This window comes from Oncorhynchus clarkii, chromosome 6 (assembly GCF_045791955.1).
Source record: "Oncorhynchus clarkii lewisi isolate Uvic-CL-2024 chromosome 6, UVic_Ocla_1.0, whole genome shotgun sequence".
NCBI lineage: Eukaryota > Metazoa > Chordata > Actinopteri > Salmoniformes > Salmonidae > Oncorhynchus > Oncorhynchus clarkii.
In genome coordinates this window covers 50,244,055-50,267,347 of record NC_092152.1, presented here as the reverse complement: position 1 = coordinate 50,267,347, position 23,293 = coordinate 50,244,055, and the positions used below count along the sequence as shown (strand labels likewise).

General features: G+C 40.8%; 1 protein-coding gene across 1 annotated transcript in view; it reads left to right on the top strand.

Moving 5' to 3' along the window:
• LOC139412395 (oncostatin M receptor) overlaps positions 1-22,399 on the top strand; it is a 29,263-nt gene extending 6,864 nt beyond the window's left edge. The window contains 14 exon segments of the mRNA XM_071159204.1: positions 5,963-6,092; positions 6,274-6,422; positions 6,628-6,806; positions 6,980-7,127; positions 7,218-7,300; positions 7,446-7,659; positions 19,360-19,545; positions 19,711-19,812; positions 19,934-20,101; positions 20,199-20,351; positions 21,071-21,152; positions 21,301-21,385; positions 21,616-22,095; positions 22,097-22,399. Of these exon segments, the coding sequence (XP_071015305.1) occupies positions 5,963-6,092; positions 6,274-6,422; positions 6,628-6,806; positions 6,980-7,127; positions 7,218-7,300; positions 7,446-7,659; positions 19,360-19,545; positions 19,711-19,812; positions 19,934-20,101; positions 20,199-20,351; positions 21,071-21,152; positions 21,301-21,385; positions 21,616-22,095; positions 22,097-22,177 (2,240 nt within the window). The 3' untranslated portion in view covers positions 22,178-22,399.
• The last annotated feature ends 894 nt before the right edge of the window (positions 22,400-23,293 follow it).

Below are 23,293 nucleotides of genomic sequence, written 5' to 3'. Positions count from 1 at the left end.
TTTCTTGGTTACTACAACAAAATAAATTGAAATATATACAAAAAAGATGAAGAATAAGAAAAGTAAATGAGAGGACAACAAACCACGTCTGCACTGCTACCCCATCTTGGAAATAAGTTAGTCCTAAATATTTCAAAAACTAAAAGCATTGTATTTGGGACAAATCTTTCACTAAACCCTAAACCTCAACTAAATCTTGTAATGAATAATGTGGAAATTAAGCAAGTTGAGGTGACTAAACTGCTTGGAGTAACCCTGGATTGTCAACTGTCATGGTCCAAAAAAATGTATACAACAGTAGCTAAGATGGTGAGATGTCCATAATAAATCCCTGCTCTGCCTTAACAGCACTATCAACAAGGCAGGTCCTACACGCCCTAGTTTTGTCGCACCTGGACCACTGTTCAGTCGTGTGATCAGGTGCCACAAAGAGGGATTTAGGAAAATTGCAATTGGCTCAGAACAGGGCAACACGGCTGGCCCTTGGATGCACACAGAGAGTTAACAAGTCAATCTCTCCAGGCTCAAAGTGGAGGAGACATTGACTTCATCACTACTTGTATTTTTGGGAGGCATTGTTGAATGCGCCGAGCTGTCTGTTTGAACTACTGGCACACAGCTGAGACAACCATGCATACCCCACAAATCATGCCACCAGAGGTCTCTTCACAGTCCTCAAGTCCAGAACATACTATGGGAGATGGACTGTACTACATAGTCAGAACTCTATTCCACATCAAGTAACTCATGCAAGCAATAAAATGTAATTTAAAATACAGATCAAAACACACCTTATAGAACAGAGGGGTCTGTGATGCAACATAAACATAGGCACAGACACATGCATACAAACACACAATAACATGCAGTATGCACTATACACACACGGACACATGAATTTAGTGTTGTAGATATGTGGTAGTAGAGTAGAGGCCTGAGGGCCCACACTTAATGTGTTGTGAAATCTGTTGTGAATGTATTGTACTGTTTTAGCTTGACCCCAAAAAGAGTAGCTCCTACTTTGCCAGTAGCTAATGGGGATCCATAATAAATACAAATATAAAGAGTACTGTTAGCTAGCTAGTGAACATTAGCTTGCTGGCTCGCAAGCTAACGTTACAAGTATAATCTGTGTAGTAATATTATTTGTTTCTCAGAAATCTATTTGCATTGCTTATAAGGGCACAAGGCGAGACCCAGATGCAGACATGGGAGACAGGTGGTCTGAGTCTTTGATATTTATTAATCAATCCAAAAGGGGTAGGCAAGAGAATGGTCGTTGACAGGCAAAAGGTCAAAACCAGTTCAGAGTCCAGGAGGTACAGAGTGGCAGGCAGGCTCGAGGTCAGGGCAGGCAGAATGGTCAGGCAGGCGGGAACGGAGTCCAGAAAACAGGCAAGGGTCAAAACCGGGAGGACTAGCAAAAAGAGAATAGAAGCAGGAGTACGGGAAAACGCGCTGGTTGACTTGAAAGACATACAAGACGAACTGGCACAGAGAGATAGGAAACACAGGGATAGATACACCAGGGAAAATAAGCGACGCCTGGAAGGGGTGGAGACGATCACAAGGACGAGTGAAAGAGTTCAGAGTATGACATTGCTTGTTATAGCCTAATGTTAGCTAGCTTGCTAAAACTGAACCTCATTTTTTAGCTTTAGCTACATGCAAAATCATACTCCAGCATTTCATGCATGGTGGCTAGCTATGACAATCCGTTTGTACTGTAGCTATGGGTTGGGATTTTGGTTCATTATGGCTGGGGGGCAGTATTGAGTAGCTTGTATAAGTTGCCCAAAGTAAACGGCCTGCTCCTCAGTCTCAGTTGCTAATATATGCGTATTATTATTAGTATTGGATAGAAAACACTCTAACGTTTCTTAAACTGTTTGAATGATGTCTGTGAGTATAACAGAACTCATATGGCAGGCAAAATCCTGAAGAGAAATCCAAACAGGAAGTGAGAAATCTGAGCTTGGTATGTATTCACCACAGTTACCATTGAAATCCCCTTGAGATATTAATGACGTTGCACTTCCTAGGGCTTCCACTAGATGTCAACCGTCTATAGAAATTTTAATGAGACTCTCCTGTGTTGTGTGACTGAATGAGAGCAGAATCTATCAGGTGACTGGCAGTCAGCCATTTTCTGATCACGCGCATTCCTCATGGTATCCACTTGCGTTCCATTGCTCATCAAGACACAAAGGAATACTCCAGTTGGAAGTTTATTGAAGCTATATGTTAAAAACATCCTAATGATTGATTCTGTACTTAGTTTGAAATGTTTCTTCGACCTGTAATATAACTTTTTGAAGTTTTTGTCCGACGTAACGCTGACCAGAATGAGTGTTTAGATATGTATACCAAACGCGCTAACAAAAGGAGGTATTTGGACATGAATAACGGACATTATCGAACAAAACAAACATTTATTGTGGACCTGGGATTCCTGGAGTGATTTCTGATGAAGATCATCAAAGGTAAGGGAATATTTATCATGTAATTTCTTGTTTATGTTGACGCCAACATGGCGGCTATTGTAACTCTTTTTCTGAGCGCCGTCTCAGATTATTGCATGGTTTGCTTATTCCGTAAAGTTTGCATTAAGGAGAGTTATATCTATAATTCCATGTGTATAACAGTATTTCTGTTGAATGATGTGACTATACAAAATCACTGGATGTTTTTGGAACTAGTGAATGTAACGCGCCAATGTAAACTCATATTTTGATAAATATGAACTTTATCAAACAAAACATACATGTATTGTGTAACATGAAGTCCTATGAGTGTCATCTGATGAAGATAATCAAAGGTTAGTGATTCATTTGATCTCTATTTGTGCTTTTTGTGACTGCCATCTTTGGCTGGAAAAAATGGCTGTGTTTATTGTCGTTTGGTGGTGACCTAACATAATCGTTTGTGGTGCTTTTGCTGTAAAGCATATTTGAATCGGACACTGTGGTGGGATTACCAACAAGATAACCTTTAAAATGGTATAAAATACATGTATGTTTGAGGAATTTTAATTATGAGACTTTTGATGTTTTGAATTTGGCGCCCTGCACTTTCACTGGCTGTTGTCATATCGATCCCGTTAACGGCATTTCAGCCCTAAGAAGTGTTAAGAGAGCTAGCTAGCTACATGTCTAAACAAAAGACATCCCATCAAGTTAGCCAGTTGTGTCTGGGGGTGATTACGGCCATCTATTGTATTCATGGACATGTGTACATGTCTAAACAATAGTGACCTCTCCATTTAGCTAGATGTGGCTGGGTGGTGGTTATAGCATTTCTTTCACATGACCAATCAATGTCTGGGTAAGCATCAGATAATAATTATAAAATATTTATATCATATTTTTATCTGGACAATTTCAAAATCAGATTAGGATATAGGCCAAGGACTAGATAAAGTATATTTTTACCTTAAAGCACTTTTAGTCTTGAAAGCTTTGGTTGTTTACTACACTACCTTAGTCACTCTGTTTAGTCACTCTGTTTAGCCTGACATGAATCCTTAAAGAGATAGGTGGGGCTAAGTCTTAAGAGGGTGTTAACAATGCTGAATGGGTGTAAACAAAGAGGAGCTTTCCGGTAGATGTACCAAAACATTCAAGGGGGGCTATTTTTTTTATTGAAGGATTTACTACAAACTAACAGGGTGGAAAGTGAAATCAAAGACACACAGAAAATCTTAAATATAATAATAATAATAAATACAATAATCATGAAAAAAGGATAATAAGAGAGATTTTAAGTAGGATTATAAAAAATTAAGAAAGATTTTGAATATTATATTTTGAATGGCTTATTTCTCATAATTTAGAAGTTGATGAATAGCGGGGACGTGGCAAAAACGCCTTCGTCCACTAAAAACAAAATGCATCAACTTCTATTTGAGATCCATAGCTTTTTGTTTTATGCTGAACGACACCTAACTTTATATTTAAAGGCCTTTGGAATCCACATTTACACTAAATAAGAGGTGATATTTCCCGGGGACAGAAAAGGCACTGGATTGTAGGAATGACCTAGTCAAGTAAATACGTTTCATGACTGTGTTAAGTCAGTTGCTCCATTCTAATTCCACATACGCCAATGCAGTCGGTCTTTCCAAACAGCTCTTACACTAAAAGGGCATTACTATAATTTGCACAATTTCACAGTATTATTCTAACTTCATAGTTTGGATACATATATACAGTGCCTTGCGAAAGTATTCGGCCCCCTTGAACTTTGCGACCTTTTGCCACATTTCAGGCTTCAAACATAAAGATATAAAACTGTATTTTTTTGTGAAGAATCAACAACAAGTGGGACACAATCATGAAGTGGAACGACATTTATTGGATATTTCAAACTTTTTTAACAAATCAAAAACTGAAAAATTGGGCGTGCAAAATTATTCAGCCCCCTTAAGTTAATACTTTGTAGCGCCACCTTTTGCTGCGATTACAGCTGTAAGTCGCTTGGGGTATGTCTCTATCAGTTTTGCACATCGAGAGACTGAATTTTTTTCCCATTCCTCCTTGCAAAATAGCTCGAGCTCAGTGAGGTTGGATGGAGAGCATTTGTGAACAGCAGTTTTCAGTTCTTTCCACAGATTCTCGATTGGATTCAGGTCTGGACTTTGACTTGGCCATTCTAACACCTGGATATGTTTATTTTTGAACCATTCCATTGTAGATTTTGCTTTATGTTTTGGATCATTGTCTTGTTGGAAGACAAATCTCCGTCCCAGTCTCAGGTCTTTTGCAGACTCCATCAGGTTTTCTTCCAGAATGGTCCTGTATTTGGCTCCATCCATCTTCCCATCCATTTTAACCATCTTCCCTGTCCCTGCTGAAGAAAAGCAGGCCCAAACCATGATGCTGCCACCACCATGTTTGACAGTGGGGATGGTGTGTTCAGCTGTGTTGCTTTTACGCCAAACATAACGTTTTGCATTGTTGCCAAAAAGTTCAATTTTGGTTTCATCTGACCAGAGCACCTTCTTCCACATGTTTGGTGTGTCTCCCAGGTGGCTTGTGGCAAACTTTAAACAACACTTTTTATGGATATCTTTAAGAAATGGCTTTCTTCTTGTCACTCTTCCATAAAGGCCAGATTTGTGCAATATACGACTGATTGTTGTCCTATGGACAGAGTCTCCCACCTCAGCTGTAGATCTCTGCAGTTCATCCAGAGTGATCATGGGCCTCTTGGCTGCATCTCTGATCAGTCTTCTCCTTGTATGAGCTGAAAGTTTAGAGGGACGGCCAGGTCTTGGTAGATTTGCAGTGGTCTGATACTCCTTCCATTTCAATATTATCGCTTGCACAGTGCTCCTTGGGATGTTTAAAGCTTGGGAAATCTTTGTGTATCCAAATCCGGCTTTAAACTTCTTCACAACAGTATCTCGGACCTGCCTGGTGTGTTCCTTGTTCTTCATGATGCTCTCTGCGCTTTTATCGGACCTCTGAGACTATCGCAGTGCAGGTGCATTTATACGGAGACTTGATTACACACAGGTGGATTGTATTTATCATCATTAGTCATTTAGGTCAACATTGGATCATTCAGAGATCCTCACTGAACTTCTGGAGAGAGTTTGTTGCACTGAAAGTAAAGGGGCTGAATAATTTTGCACGCCCAATTTTTCAGTTTTTGATTTGTTAAAAAAGTTTGAAATATCCAATAAATGTCGTTCCACTTCATGATTGTGTCCCACTTGTTGTTGATTCTTCACAAAAAAATACAGTTTTATATCTTTATGTTTGAAGCCTGAAATGTGGCAAAAGGTCGCAAAGTTAAAGGGGGCCGAATACTTTCGCAAGGCACTGTACATACACAGGAAATCACGTTTTTGACTGCACTGGGCCTTTAAGACAACTTAATTAAGCAAGAACATACATTTTCTTCAATTTTTGTTACGTTTTCTAGTTCACCTCACCACTACTTTATGTTTGTGATCTAGTTTCTCCCCAGAGGCCGGAGAACCTGAGCTGCAGGACTGAGGACCTGAGAACTGTTATCTGCACCTGGAACCCTGGTAGACCTGCTAACCTGTATGAACCCTACAAACGTACACACACCCTTCACATAAAGTGAGTCCACACACACACATGCACACACACACACACATACACACACACACAAACTTGTATAGCTCCACCCACCAGCTTCCTCTGGTGTTCTCTATCGCAACAGATTATTAGCACGTGGAGGCATAATGATCATACTGTGTCAGACACATCTCTTACCTCTCTCTCCACTGTGTTTGTGCAGGAACACTGTTGAGGATCCTATCAAGTGTGGTGAGTGGTTCTGCAGGTTCCAGGCTGTCCCAGGCTTAGAGTGGTATCATGTCTCAGTGGTAGTCAAAAACCAGCTAGGAGAGGAGAAACAAAGCTACAGCTTCAACATCACTGACAGAGGTGAGGACAGGAAATACTGAGATAAATGTCATACAGCTCTTATATTACAACACTGTTTATGGCTAACATTCGATGAGTAATGTTGGTGTGCACCCACAACATTGGAAAAAAGTCTCCATTTGCTCCTATACCACCTTTAGTGTCACAATGTTTTGATCATCAGTGGTATCTAGATCTATTGTATTTGCATGCTGTGTGTGTGAAGTGTTCCCAGTCCCAGAGGGAGTGAAAGTGAGTCCAGGGGTGACAGAAGCCAATGTGTCCTGGGTTGTGAGGGGGAACCTGTCTGGGGTGGAGCTCTTCTGCCAGATAACAGCAGACCCAGTAGAGCCTAGGAGACCGACACACCTGGCTGAAGCAGCAGACTTACAGAGCATATCCATGGTGAGAAAAACAATCATTGACAGGTGACAAAATGTAATTATCAATATAGCTCACACTAGCTCATCAGCTCAACTGTTTTCCATTGCAAAATGTTTTGCTGCAGTTTGCATTAATGAATGTTCCACATGGGTCTGATATAAACCCAGTAACATTCTGTCTTGTGGCTGTGTTAGCATCAGGTGTGCAATGGAGGCTCGGACGAACGTTGTGATGTCAGCCTAGAGCAGCTCTCGCCCAACACCCGTTATGCCACCAGGGCGCGCTGTGCTGTGAGAGGGAACCTAGAGGGAGAGTGGACACAACCCACGCACTTCACTACCTGTGAGTCCTATCATAGTGGAGTGGTGAAGTTATTTCTTTTTGAAGGTTTATTGATGGGTTGATGAACCCACTTCCTGCTTCTTTGTGCAGACCCCCTGGTGAGGCTGGATGTGTGGAGGAGGGTCAGATTGCTGTCCCATGGTCAGCGCAACGTCACTCTGCTCTGGATCCCGGTGAGGCCTTACTGCTGGATGAGATGAAGGAGAGGAGACAAGGAGAGAAAGACAGTTCAGATTATTGGTTTATTGAGTGTTGAACCCGGTCTTACATTGTGCTGATCAAATCTCAGCACATGAACATCTCTCTCTTTCTCCTCAGCAATTAAGTGGCTCGGCATCTAGTGTTAAAATCCAGGGCTACAAGGTACGCTGGAGGCAGGAGGGGTGCCAGTGGATCCTGTGGAAGGACAGAGAGCAGACCCAGACTGAGATCTCCATTGGCCCAGGGCAATGTGACATGATCATCCAGGCTGTTATTCAGCCTGGCTCTTCCCCCCCAGGCCACATCACCATACCTCCGGTGGAGAGAATAGGTCAGTTATCAACACCTGTGGCAATAGAGGGCTCGCAGTTGCGTCACAAATCAACTAGCAAACACACCAGGCAACATGTTGGATGACCAGAGTCAATATGGTGGAAGTCCTCCAATCGTCTACAGAATGGCTGCGTTTTGCTACCACCGGAAATTTCTAGAAGATTGCCTTTTATTTAATCTCTCTAAGGACCCAGAAAACAGAGGCAGTGGGAGAACCTATTCAAGTAAGTAAATATATATATATTAACTATGTATTATAAGATAGCTACAGGAACTTAATGTGCAGGCTAACCCAAATGAGCTGTTAGCTTTACAAGCGGCATAGCTAGCTAAGTGAATTAAATATCACCATCTAACAATGAGCTTATCATTGTAACTTAAACACGCATTTGTAGCTTGGTAGCTAGCTAGCTAACATCCACTGGATAGGGTGAAACGATTAGCTAGCAGTTCCAGCTGTCAAAGAAGGGAGAGTAGGCTACTCTGGATAGGGGGGGTACCTTTGTGGGAGGACGTTACGAAAAAATTATCCACTTTCAGTCCCTAGTGAGAAACTATAAGGACGAGAGATATAGAAACATTCAGTACTGTATCATTTGAGTATAATGCAGTCTGTTTCTTTATGATGTTTTCTGTCCTCAGATACAAAGCACTCTTCACCCTGTCTGCAGGTGAAGAGGTCCCAATGAATGTCCCAAGAGAACAAAGGGACTTCCTTGTATACCAAGGGTTACATGTGTACTTATGTTAGCAAATTGTGTAAACGAAAATACAGTTCTAAAGTCTGGAGCAGGCCAACCCTGCTGGGTGTGCAAGTTTGGGTTCCAGCTCCGCACTAACACACCTGATTCAGTTTATCAAACCTAAAAGGGTTGATTATCAAGTGTGCTATTTCTGGGCTGAAATAGAAGTATGCTCATCAAGTAGATCAGGGAGAGAGGTTGGCCACATCTGGTATTGAATTTCTTTGGTAACACTTTAAATGACACCCAGCGTCATAACACGTTATGACACGGTCATAGCCATGTCATAATATGTCATAACAGCTGACATAACTTGTCATAACCTGTCAAAATATGGTCATAACACTCTCATTTGACATATAGTACCAGTCATGATGACAGCTTTGCACACTCTTGGCATTCTTTCAAACAGCTTCATGAGGGATGATTTTCCAACGGTCTTGAAGGAGTTCCCACATATGCTGAGCACTTATTGGCTGCTTTTCCTTCACTATGCGGTCAAACTCATCCCAAACCATCTCAATTGGGTTTTGGTCGGGTGATTGTGGAGGCCAGGTCATCTGACGTAGCACTCAATCAATCCACTTATTGGTCAAATAGCCCTTACACAGCCTGGAGGTGTGTTTTGGGTCACTGTCCTGTGCAAATCAAATAATAGTCCCACTAAGCTCAAACCAGATGAGATGGCGTATCGCTGCAGAATGCTGTGGTAGCCATGCTGGTTAAGCGTACCTTGAGTTCTAAATAAATCACAGACAGTGTCACCAGCAAAGCACCCCCACACCATCACACCTCCTCCTTGCTTCATATTGGGAACCACACATGCGGAGATCATCCGTTCACCTACTCTGCGTCTGACAAAGACACGGAGGATGGATCCAAAAAATGTACTTGGTCTTTTACCAAATAGGGCTATTTTCTGTATACCACCCCTACCATGTCACAACACAACTGATTGGCTCAAACGCATTAAGAAGGAAAGAAATTCCACAAATTAACTTGAAACAATGCACACCTGTTAATTTAAATGCATTCCAGGTTACTACCTCATGAAGCTGGTTGAGAGTGGCAAGAGTGTCAAAGCTGTCATCAAGGCAAAGGGTGGCTACTTTGAAGAATCTCAAATATAAAATATGTTTTGATTTGTTCAAAACCTATTTGGTTAATACATGATTCCATATGTGTTATTATTCTACAATGTAGAAAATAGTAAAAAATAAAGAAAAACCCTTGAATGAGTAGGTGTATCCAAACTTTTGACTGGCACTGTATATTGTTATTTTGTGGCTGGTTATGACACCTACATAAGAGTGTCAGAACCTACCAATGTAGTAATTCTATGGCTGGTTATGACACCTCCATACGTGTCAAAACCCACAAAACCTACCACACAAAGCAAAACATTCCATTACACCATAGCCTACTTGTCAACAGTATGTTTATCATATAACATTTTCTGAAATTATCATTGTATTTGCGCATACAATGATGTCAGACATGCACCTACCCTAACGCTCTGTTGCTGATGACTGGGATGAATGTAGGAGCAGATTTCAGGAAACCCTCTTTTTTGACTGATACTATCATAAGGACATGTACAGGAGGCCTATCTCGCTTATATAATTATGATGGTCATAATGCTTTTTCATCAGAGTGCTACTAATGTTTGTTGTTGAATGTATCAAGGCACAAGGCGAGACCCAAATGCAGACACAGGAGGGAGATGGTTGGAGTCTTGCAATGTTTATTAATTCAAAGGGGTAGGCAAGAGAATGGTCGTGGACAGGCAAAAAGGTCAAAACCAGATCAGAGTTCAGGAGGTACAGAGTGGCAGACGGGCTCATGGTCAAGACAGGCAGAATGGTCAGGCAGGCGGGTACAAAGTCCAGAAACGGGCAAGAGTCAAAACCGGGAGGACTAGAAATAGGAGAATGGAAAAAGCAGGAGAATGAGAAAAACACAGGTTGACTTGGAAACATACAAGACGAACTGGTACAGAGAGAGGAGGAAACACAGGGATAAATACACTGGGGAACACAAGTGACACCTGGGGGGGTGGAGACAATAATCAGGACAGGTGAAACTGATCAGGGTGTGACAGAACGCTGTTGAATGCCGAAACCTGAACTAAAGACCTCGGTTAAAAAGCTGACAGTGTTTTTATATGTTTTTATTTATTTTGGATCCTGCGGCTCTTAGGCTAAGTTGCTGTGAGCGCTGCTGTCTGTCCCGGGATCCTGTCAGATTCCGCATAGGGGGAGAGACACAAATACCCAGCTAACCTAGTTGGCTCGGCGGTCTCAAATGGAAGCCGCTATTGAACGTTTCCAGCACTGCAGGAGCTGTGTTTACTTTGCTTTGTTCCAGGACAATGTGGACCCGTGCTGACTTTCAATGTAGCAACTGCTTGCTTGCGGAGGATTACAGGAGTGAAGCAGCTACTCTTAGCAAGCAAGTAGCAAACCTACACAAGCTACTGGGGAACACACGGCCGCCTACTTTTTCATTTTCTTCCACCCCAGTAGCAGGACTCCGCTCTGGTCTGGTGGCAGTTTGGCCGCCGTTTCAGCTCTCCACAGCCGACTGTCCGGCACTCGACAGGGTTTTATACCTGAAGAGGTTTCCCCTTTCCTGGAGAACGGAGCTGTTCTCGACCCAACCAACCAACAATGGAGGTACGTCACTCGCTGTGGAAATCAAAGAAAGCGTGGTAGCAATACATGGTTATAACATCTACCTGAAAGACAGAAATTCACGACGGGGGCGGTGTTGCGGTCTATATTCAGAACCACCTTCCCGTAAAGCTTAGAGACAAACTAATGTTAAATACTGTTGAAGCAATATGGCTACAGGTTCATCTTCCTCACTTAAAGCCCAATCTTGTGGCAAGCTGCTATAGACCACCAAGTGCCAACAGTCAGTATCTGGATAATAAGTGTGAAATGCTTGATTATGTATGTGATATCAACAGAGAAGTATATTTTCTGGGTGATTTAAATATTACTGGCTATCATCAAGCTGCCCACTCAAGAAAAAACTTCAAAGTGCCTGCAACCTGGTTCAGGTTGACAGTCAACCTACCAGGGTAGTTACAAACATCACAGGAATTAAATCAACATGTATTGATCACATCTATACTAATGCTGCAGAAATTTGCTTTAAAGCAGTATCCAAATCCATAGGATGTAGTGAGCACAATATAGTAGCCATATCTAGGAAAACCGAAGTTCCAAAGGCTGGGTTTAATATAGGTCATACAATAAGTTTTGTACTGATTTACATGTTGATGGTGTAAAGAATATTTGCTGGTCTGTGGCGTATAATGAGGAGCAACCAGTAGCTGCACTTGACACATTTATGAAATTGCTTATTCCAGCTACTAATAAGCAAGCACCCATTAAGAAAATGACTGTAAAAACTGTAAAATACCCTTTGATTGATGAGGAATTGAAAAAGTGTATGGTTGAGAGAAATGAGGCAAAAGATATGGAAAGTAAATCTGGCAGCCCAACTGATTGGCAAACGCACAGCAAATTAAGAAATCATGTGTCTAAACTAAATAAAAAATAATAATAAACTATACTATGAAACAAAGATCAATTATATAAAGAATTATAGTAAAAGGCTTTGGGGCACCTTAAATGACATTTTGGAGAAAAAAGACTCATTGAATCACAAGGCTCATTCATCACAAAGCCCAATGATATTGCCAACTACTTTAATTACCTTTTCATTGGCAAGATAACTTCTCTAGGGTAGGGGGCAGTATTCGGAATTTTGGATGAAAATCATGCCCAAATTAAACGGCCTGCTACTCGGGGCCCAGAAGATTTGGATAGAAAACACTCTAAAGTTTCCAAAACTGTTAAAATACTGTCTGTGAGTATAACAGAACTGATTTGACAGGCAAAACCCTGAGAAAAATCCATTCAGGAAGTAGTTTTTATTTGTTGATTTTGTAGTTTTCTATTCAATGCCATTACAGTATCCATTGACTTAGGACTCAATTTGCACTTCCTATGCCTTCCACTAGATGTCAACAGTCTTTAGAAATTGTTTTAGGCTTGTATTCGTATAAATGAGGGAGTAAGACCAGTCTGAATGAGTGGACCCCTGACGTGTCACAGAGCTTTTACATGCGCACTCCCGAGAGAGTGCATTTCTTGTTTACCTTTTATATTGACGACGTTATTGTCTGGTTGAAATATTATAGATCATTTAGGCTAAAAACAACCTGAGGATTGAATATAAACATTGTTTGACATGTTTCTATGAACTTTACAGATACAATTTGGATTTTTTGTCTGCCTGTTTTGACTGCATTTGAGCCTGTGGATTACTGAAGAAAACGCGCAAACAAAACGGAGGTTTTTGGATATAAAGAGACTTTATCGAACAAAAGGAACATTTATTGAGTAAATTAATGTCTTCTGAGTGCAACCATATGAAGATCATCAAAGGTAAGGGATTCATTTTATCTCTTTCTGAGTTTTGTAACGCTTCTGCTTGGCTGGTTACTGTTTGTAATAATTTGTCAACTGGGTTGTGTTCTCAAATAATCGTAAGGTATGCTTTCGCCGTAAAGCATTTTTTAAATCTGACACCGTGGTTGGATCACAAGAAGTTAATCTTTGAACCTATGCAAAATATGTTTTGTTTTCTGAATTTTTATAATGAGTATTTCTGTATTTGAATCTGGCGCTCTGCAATCTCACTGGATGTTGGCCAGAATACATACCCCAGAGTGTGTGTAAGAAGTTGAAAAAATTATTGTTGTCTATCAACAGTGACAAGCCACCGGAGTCCAACAATCTGGATTGAAAATGACTAAGGATAATAGCAGACGATATTGCCACTCCTATTTGCCACATCTTCAATTTAAGCCTGCTACAAAGTGTATACCCTCAGGCCTGGAAGGAAACTAAAGTCATTCGGCTTCCCAAGAATTGTAAAGCCCCCTTTACTGGCTCAAATAGCCGACCAATCAGCCTGTTACCAACCCTTAGTAAACTTCTGGAACAAATTGTGTTTGCCCAGATACAATGCTATAGTAAACAAATTGACAACAGACTTTCAGCATGCTTATTGGGAAGGACACTCAACAAGCACAGCACTTACACAAATTACTGACGATTGGCTGAGAGAAATTGAGGATACAATTATTGTGTTGGCTCTCTAGTTAGACTACAGTGCAGCTTTTGGCATTATTGATCATGGAAAAACGTATGTGTTATGGCTTTACACCCTCTGCTATAATGTGGCTAAAGAGTTGTATAATAGAACACAGAGGGTGTTCTTTAACCTCTTGGATCTCTAGGGGCGCTATTTCATTTTTGGATAAAAAACGTTCCCGTTTTAAGCGCAATATTTTGTCACGAAAAGATGCTCGACTATGCATATTATTGACCGTTTTGGAAAGAAAACACTCTGAAGTTTCAGAATCTGCAAAGATATTGTCTGTAAGTGCCCCAGAACTCATTCTACAGGCTAAACCAAGATGATACGTCAACCAGGAAATTAGCAGAATCTCTGAAGCTCTGTTTTCCATTGTCTCCTTATATGGCTGTGATTGCGCAAGGAATGAGCCTACACTTTCTGTCGTTTCCCCAAGGTGTTTGCAGCATTGTGACGTATTTGTAGGCATATCATTGGAAGATTGACCATAAGAGACTACATTTTCCAAGTGTCCGCCTGGTGTCCCTGCGTCGAAATTGGAGCGCAAAGCCAGGTGCAATTATTTTTCCATTTGAGAGCAAGGAGAAACCAGGCTTCCACGAAGGATATATCATCGAAGAGATATGTGGAAAAGCACCTTGAGGATTGATTCTAAACCACGTTTGCCATGTTTCAGTCGATATTATGGAGTTAATTTGGAAAAAAGTTCGTGTTTTGAGGGCTGAATTTTCGTTTTTTTTTTTTTTTTTTTTTTTTTTTTTGGTAGCCAAATGTGATGTACAAAACGGAGCTATTTCTAATACACAAAGAATATTTTTGGAAAAACTGAGCATCTGCTATCTAACTGAGAGTCTCCTCATTGAAAACATCAGAAGTTCTTCAAAGGTAAGTTATTTTATTTGAAGGCTTTACTTGTTTTTGTGATAGTTGCCTGCTAAATGCTACACTAGCTAGCTACTGTTACACAAATGATTGTTTTCCTATGGTTGAAAAGCATATTTTGAAAATCTGAGATGACAGTGTTGTTAACAAAAGGCTAAGCTTGAGAGATAGCATATTTATTTCATTTCATTTGCGATTTTCATGAATAGTTAACGTTGCGTTATGGTAATGAGCTTAGGTCTATAAATAGAATCCCGGATCCGGGTTTGGTCGTCGCAACAGGTTAACAGAAGCCTCTCAAACATGGTAGAATCCAGGTAGAATCAGGAATTCCCCAGGGTAGCTGTTTAGGCCCCTTGCTTTTTTCCATTTGTACTAATGACATACCACTGGCTTTGCATAAAGCTAGAATGTCTATGTATGCGGAGACTCAACACAATACATGTCAGCTACTACAGCAACTGAAATGACTGCAACACCTAACAAAGAGCTGCAGTTATTTTCAGAGTGGGTGCAAGGAATAAGTTAGCCCTAAATATTTCTAAAACTAAAAGCATTGTATTTGGGACAAAACATTCACTAAACCCTAAAACTCAAATAAATCTTGTAATAAATAATGTGGAAATTGAGCAAGTTGAGATCAAATTGAATCAAATTGTATTAGTCACATGCGCTGAATACTGTGAAATGCTTACTTACGAGCCCCTAACCAACAGTGCAGTTTAAAAAAATACGGATAAGAAGAAGAGATTAAATTAAGAAGTAATTAAAGAGCAGCAGTAATATATACAGCAATATAATACCGGCAATATATACAGTGCCGGTACAGAGTCAACGTGCGGGGTCACCGGTTAGTTGAGGTAGTATATATATACAGTATATACATATACAGTATATGTAGGTAGAGTTAATTAAAGTGACTATGCATAGATGACAACAGAGAGTGGCAGTGGTGTGGAGGGGGGGGGTCTTATGGCTTAGGGTAGAAGCTGTTTAGAAGTCTCTTGGACCTAGACTTGGGGCTCCGGTACCGCTTGCCATACGGTATCAAAGAGAACAGTCTATGACTAGGGTGGCTGGAGTCTTTGACAATTTTTAGGGCCTTCCTCTGACACCGCCTGGTACAGAGATCCTGGATGGCAGGAAGCTTGACCCCAGTCATGTACTGGGCCGTTCGCACTACCCTCTGTAGTGCCTTGCGGTCGGAGGCCAAGCAGATGCCATACCAGGCAGTGATGCAACCAGTCAGGATGCTCTCGATTGTGCAGCTGTAGGTCCCTTTGAGGATCTGAGGACCCATGCCAAATCTTTTCAGTCTCCTGAGGGGGAATAGGTTTTTTCGTTCCCTCTTCACGACTGTCATGGTGTTCTTGGACCATGTTAGTTTGTTGTTGATGTGAACACCAAGGAACTTCAAGCTCTCAACCTTTTCCACTGCAGCCCCGTCGATGAGAATGTGGGCGTGCTAGGTCCACTTGACACGAGGTCTCTTCACAGTCCCCAAGTCCAGAACAGGCTATGGGAGGTGCACAGTACTACATAGTCATGACTACATGTAACTCTATTCCATATCAAGTAACTGATGCAAGCAGTAAAATTTGATTTAAAAACAGATTAAAAAAACACTTTATGGAACAGCGGGGACTGTGAAGCAACCCAAACATAGGCACAAACAGACACATTTATACACACACACGATTACATACGCGCTATACACACATTTAGTACTGTAGATATGTGGTAGTGGTTTAGTAGCGGCCTGAATTACACAGTGTGTTGTGTATGGGTGTCAAGTAAACTGTTACCCTTTTTTTTGTTCACCTGAAATAATGCTTTACTAATAATAGCCTTCTTGTTACTAACATGTCTAACCTTTACATATAAGTTATCTTACTGTACATTTTGAAATTTATATGAGTGTTGATTCTTTGAAGGGAACTTTTTTTAATTGCTGCCTTAAAACTATTATTCAAGATAAACTAGTGTCAATGTTGATTAATCACAGATCACCATCCTGCAATAAAGAGGGGAAGGGAATCTTGTTAATTTATCTGTTTCTGTGTTGCATTCTCAAATGAACATTACAACCCTTTTTGTTCAGTTGTAAGCTCTCTAGTTTTATCTGAGTGTCAAACATTTTTTCAGGATACCAGCCATGTGAACTCATTTTACAGCTGATAATGGGATGTAATGCCAATGCAACCATAGGTCTACAGCAGTGGTTCCCAACTCCAGTCCTCCAGTACCCCAAACAGCACCCTACAGAAGTGGTTCCCAACAGCACACATGTTGGTTGTAGACCTGGGCAAACATACCTGATTCAACTCATTGAGGGCCTGATGATTGGTCGACAAGTTGAATCAGGTGTGCTTGTCCAGGGCTACAATACAAATGTGTACTGTCGGGGGTACTCGAGGACCAGAGTTGGGAACCACTGGTCTACATAATGATGGCATTAGCCTTATGGGAATTTGCAATGCACCCCTTGACATTGTGCATCTGAAGCAGAGAATAGCTGAACTTATACACTGTATCTCAACAATATGTAAACAATGTGTATCTTCTCAATATAAAAATTATACCAGTAGACAATGTATGAGGCTAATCATTATACTAGATGTTGTACATGCCTTGGGCTGACATAGAAAAGCCAACCCTTGCAATCTAGGTAGTGAAATGTATGGAAGCAGGAGATAATGGGATTCTAATCTTAAAACACACACACACCTTTTACCACTTAGTAAAGCCAGATACTTTTCTCCCAGAAGGTCTGAGTGGCACTTGGAGGTTCTACTGTCATAATGAAGATGCTTTTCATAAGACGACCACAACAATTACATTGTCTATGCTACATGTGTTTAAAATATCAAGAAAGAAAATAGTTGGGCTATAAGAAATCATTTTTATTTAATGGGGCAAAGCAGAGATGACAAAATACTTAATTTCACCCATACAACAATATAGCCTATTATTAAAGTACAGTATGTTTACAATATCATGAACAATCATTTTTACATGTTGTTCCAAATTAAATGTTATATATTCGTGTGGTTTAAGGGGCACTTTTATTGTGATGACAAGTTGCTCTACTCAAATGGCACAACAGAATCATTCAGATTGACCAAAGCACAGCCAATGACACCATCTCCTTCCATATTTAGAAAAGGGTGAAGTAGAAGTTAAAACTGATGCTGCTTGCAGCATTGCTCATCTTCACCGTGGGAATCCAGTCGACATGGGTGTCTTGATAGAGGTCAGCTGGTGAACCTACCATAAAGAAATGAAAAGCACACCAGCTATTAGAATATCACTTTTTCAGGTCAACTATACCATCAGGGCTCTTGATTATTTTGGTTGTGTTTAATTCATTCAGGTCTTTTGGTGTCATATAAAGATTCAATCTATTGTTGGGCTGGAACAACCAATAGGCAACACAGCAGGTTGTCTTATCCCATTGAGGCATTTGTCCCATGCTGTGATGTCCATACCTTTAACCTCCTCAGTTGAATAAAGTTCAAATCATCATTGGTTCAGTGCAACTGAATTTTTTTGGGACAATAATGTCCTCCTCCAGGGTAGATGGATGTCATATTGTACAATTTGTGTATCCCCTTTTCATAGGCCTAGATTACATGGTTGCATTCAATGACAAGGTTGTTTTAATTGATCTGTTGTCAGTGTCAAATCAAATCACATTTTATTTGTCACATGCGCCGAATACAACAGGTATACCTTACAGTGAAATGCTTACATACAAGCCCTTAACCAACCATGCAGTTGTAAGAAAAATACGTTAAGTAAAAAAATATATATTAAAGAGCAGCAGTAAAATAACAGTAGTGAGGCTATATACAGGGGGTACCGGTCAAGAGTCAATCAATGTGCGGGTGCACCGGTTAATTGAGGTAATATGTACATGTAGGTAGAGTTAAAGTGACTTTGCATTGCTAATAAACTGAGTAGCAGCAGCGTAATGGGGGGAGGTGCAATTCAAATAGTCTGGGTTGTCAACAGAGTAGGCCTAGGCCTCTACCCTGTGATTTCCCGTATTAAAAAATATTCTGCTAGTTGTTTCCAGTTATATAAAGTATAGTAAAATTGCATGTTTATCAAACGCCACATTTTTCTTGTGCAAAGGAAAGAAACGACTCTGATATAGCCTATAGGCCTGCACCACCAAGCTCTCAATTATGACTATCCAATCTACTCAATCAAATTAGGATTAGTAGGAATAGTAGGCTTACATTAGTATGCAAGTGCAATGATAGATGCATGCAATGCTTTATTAAAGGTGAATTTTTGGGGTGAAAAAGTTGCTTCCCCAAAACTTGAAAATCATGCACTGCCTATGTTTGAGACACATGCTAATAGCTAGACTACAAGCTTTCTAGCTAGCTAATGTTGGCTAACTTGGTCTTGTTTTTAACACCTGGTTAGCATAACAGCTAACAATTAAACTTGAAATCAGACTTACTACCAGTGATTAAATGATTGGAGCAGACCCTGTAATGACAGCTTGACAGGCAAAACAGTTTCTTTGCTTTTCTGACAGTTCTTGAGTCTTATCTCCTCGGTGTACATATTTGTTTAGGCACTGTTATCATGCAATTTGGGGAAGCTATTTAGCTGTTGATGTCGTAAGAATTCATGCGGTGGTCTTCCAACATGGCCGCCAGGAGGCACCATACGTCAACTGCAAGCCCTCTATACCTGCCTGCTTTGTGCCAACACCTGTTCCAAAACGGCTGCACCAACATATTTTCCAATTCTTGTGCTGATAACTGAGCCAACATTTTTGTCTTATTGCTGTTACAGTTGTACACAGGTTGCTCTTCTTTGGGCCTACAGCAGTTGTGTGTGTGAGACTGTCTCTAGCTCTCTTATTGTCTTTTGTCCAGAGTATCTTTGGAATGCCACGCGTGTGAGTGGGAGTGCCAGCGGAGGCTTCCACCTCATCTGGAAAGAGCAGGAAGGTGTCACTTGTGGGTACACTGTAGAGTGGTGCACAGTGGGAAGCGGAGTTTCCTGCACTCTGCAATGGAGGAGGGTGCCAGTGGGAAACACATCAGTGTCCCTACCAGCAGGTATCACACAACAGGTTTACACACACCACCATTACCCTTTTAGGTAACATCGTACATGAATACTGTGATTACAGTAGTAACAAAGATAAGGGAAACTGCCCAAAATCTATTTCAACTTAAAACCTACTGGCACTACCTTTTAGTTACAATATATATATTTTGCAGGGGATTTTAAAGCGGGTCATAGGTACACCTTTGATATATATGGCTGCACTGACGAAGGAGACAAACTACTGGAGATCCTCACTGGCTACTCCCAGGAACTCAGTGAGTGGGTTACGTTGTGATTATGTATTGTGACAACTAAGAAATGGGTTGTGAAAGTGGTAGGTAACCCCTTCCCCTCTCTTCCCCTCTCTCTCTCTTCCTCCTTTCTCTGAACCTATAGAGCCTGTCCAGTCTCCCAGTCTGGTTGAGCCCATTCGAACAACTTCCTCTTCTGTGACACTGGAGTGGCATTACCATGAGGACGACCACTCTCACCCAGGGTTCATCACTGGTTACTTGGTAACCGTGCACAAGACAGGGTCTCAGAGGTCACCAGGTCATGTGCCAAGTGGGTATCATCAATGTCAACATGGGTAACAAGCTATTCAATTGAAAATAAGTCATGAAAGGATTTGTTCCTCTGACACAGTGTTTCCTGTATCTAGGTCCTTTTACCAAGACGGTGGCAGACCCCCACAATAAGTCTCTAACCATAGTAGGACTGCAGGAGCACCAGAAGTACACCTTCCATCTGAGTGCACTCACTAATGTTGGACCAGGCCCGCATACTACTGTAACTGTCAAGACCCAGACAATCCGTGAGTCAAACTCCGGCTGGAGCACTCTAGGGGCAGGGGCAGACTGGGTCATATTGAAATGTATTAATTAAAACCTCTTAAACGTTAAGTCCCTTATATTGGGGACTTTGAGTGGTTCTGGACTGATTTCAGACCAACTTTTCTGTGTACAGAACGTTCTGTGAACGGCACAGCACACCGTGAAAGCTCTGGTTGTCCCGCTTCACATGCCGCTCTGTCATAAGTTATATGAAATGGTGCCAATTTTGCACTGTCACTAAGTATGATCATATTTATTTGACAGTTAAGAGAGAAGTGGAAATATTATAGTAAGTTATTTATAATTTGATTGTTACTATATTTAGAAAGCATTTCAATCATTTCATGCCCTATACTCCCACTTTTGTTGAAGAGGAAAAAATTAATATGGTGAATACATCTCCGCAATGCATATATTTTTTTTTTTACCAGAAAGGGGATATTTTGATCTTTCTGGCAGTACAATAATTGCTAGGTATTGTTTATGGCTCTCTCAAGATAAATAATAACTTTTGGGTATGTCTATTTAGGCGGAATTCTATATTTTGACATACAATTGTACCTGTAAAATAAAGCCCAGTAGGCACACAATTATGTGGTGTGTTGCTCACTCTTTTTAAATCTGAAAGCACATTTATATTTTAGATCATGACATTCTGAGCCCAGTACTAATGACCTGGTGTTACTGTGTCCTGTGACAGCCTCTATTCTCCTGGCTAAGATCTTAACTCCTCTCCTGCTGCTGTTGGGGCTTGCCATCCTCCTGTGTCTATTCTGGAAAATGTGAGACGCTTTAAACACTATCCATTCAACATTATCACGTACAATTTATTTTTCAAGATTAACATTGGTCCTCCATACCACTATGTCATCCTTAACAGTCAAAGTGTAATGTGAACCCTGTCTAACCTCCTCTGTGGCTATCCTCCAGGCTGAGGAGTTGTATAGTGGAGCTGTTTGGGTACCCTGCTGGGATGAACATCAAACCAATTGAACTGGACCGACACATACATGAGGTACTGTGCAGTTCTGTACAGGCTTTCATATGTCTCATGTGTCTGAAGTTGATGAGTACTGCCTCTTTGTCCGCGGTGTTTTCTCTCATTTGGATTTACCTTAAACAGATGGCAATAAACGGATGTACAATATGTTATAGTCACAATTATTGTTTTGCAATCTGATAGAATGACTGTGCAACTTCTCGCCTGATTCCATTCATCCTCTATTCTGTCCATCACATCTACAGACCAGTGAGAGGCTGCGGTGTCTCAAGGTGGGGGACTGCGTCTGCAGTGACATAGAGATCCTGAACATCAGGCCAACCATGTCAGAGAGGATGCCTCTCATTCACCCCAAACTCCCCCGCCTTTCTTCCTCTTCCACCACCATTCCCTCCTCTTCATTCTGCCCTGTGCACCCTTCCTCCTACTCTTCATCCATGTCTTCCTCCTTGCCCTCCCTCTCACCTTCCTGCCCATCCTTTTCTACTCAACACCTGCACCAAAAAGGGTACTGTCCACAGTCACCCACAGAAGTCTGGGATTGCTCAGTCCAGACAAGCCTCACCAACAGAAGTTATTTCCACTCTGTGGGGGCGGAGCAATCCGTTGAGCTGAAACCAATCAGAGTCACAGACAGCAGTGACTTCTCCAGCTCACCAATCAAGCTCTCCAATCTCATCACCAGCGAGCCTTCTGAGGGGCCGCAGTTACGACCAGGGGCATTAATTGGAGAATATTGATGGATACATCACCACTGACTCATTAGTTAAGTCAATGACTGTATATATGAATGGACAAAGCCATTGATTACATGACACCATTCATTCCTATGTGAAGACTTAATAGCGCACTGAAGCCAAATTTAGTCAGTCATGTAGACATAACATGCTCAGTTTGAGCTACTCCTGGAAGTGACTTTGCTGGTTAGCTTAGTGCTGCCCCTCTCATTGAATAACTCAGCTTGAAGCCCGACTGGTGTTGGCTGCCACTAGCAACTAAATTATACTTCTAAATCAAAATGTATTTGTCACAATGCACCGAATACAACAGGTGTAGACTTTACCTTGAAATACTTACTTACGAGCCCTTAACCAACAATTCAGTTAAAAAGTGAGAAAAAAATTTAACTAAGAAAGAAAAAAATTGAAATAGTAACACAATAAAAGAACAGTAACGAGGATATACAGGGAGTACCGGTACCGAGTCAATGTGCAGGGGTATGAGGTAGTTGAGATAATTGAGATCAGTGGTGTAAACTACTACTTAAGTAGTTTTTGGGGGTATCTGTACCTTACTTCACTATTTATAATTTTGGCTACTTTTACTTCACTACATTCGAATAGAAACGAATGTACTTTTTACTCCATGCATTTTCCCTGACACCCAAAAGTACGTATCACATTTTGACAGGAAAATGTTCCAATTCACACACTTATCAAGAGAACATTCCTGGTCATCCCTAATGCATCTGATCTGGCGGACTCACTAAACACAAATGTTTTGTTTGAAAATTATGTATGAGTGTTGGAGTGTGCCCCTCGCTATCTGTCAAAAAAAAAATTGTGCAGTCTGTTTTGCTGAATATAAGGAACTTGAAATGATTTATACTTATTTTTTGATATATTTTTGTGATTACTTTTACTTTTGATGCTAAAGTATATTTAAAACCAAATACTTTTAGACTTTTACTAAAGTAGTATTTTACTGGGTGACTTTCACTTTTACTTTAGTCATTTTCTAGTAAGGTATCTTTACTTATACTCAAGTATGACATTTGAGTACTTTCTCCACCACTGATTGAGATATGTAAATGTAGGTAAGGGTAAAAGTGTCTAGGCAATCAGGATAGATAATAAACAGCATAGCAGCAGCGTATATGAAGAGAGTGAAAGTGTGTCTAAGTGTGTGTCTGTGTGGCATCAA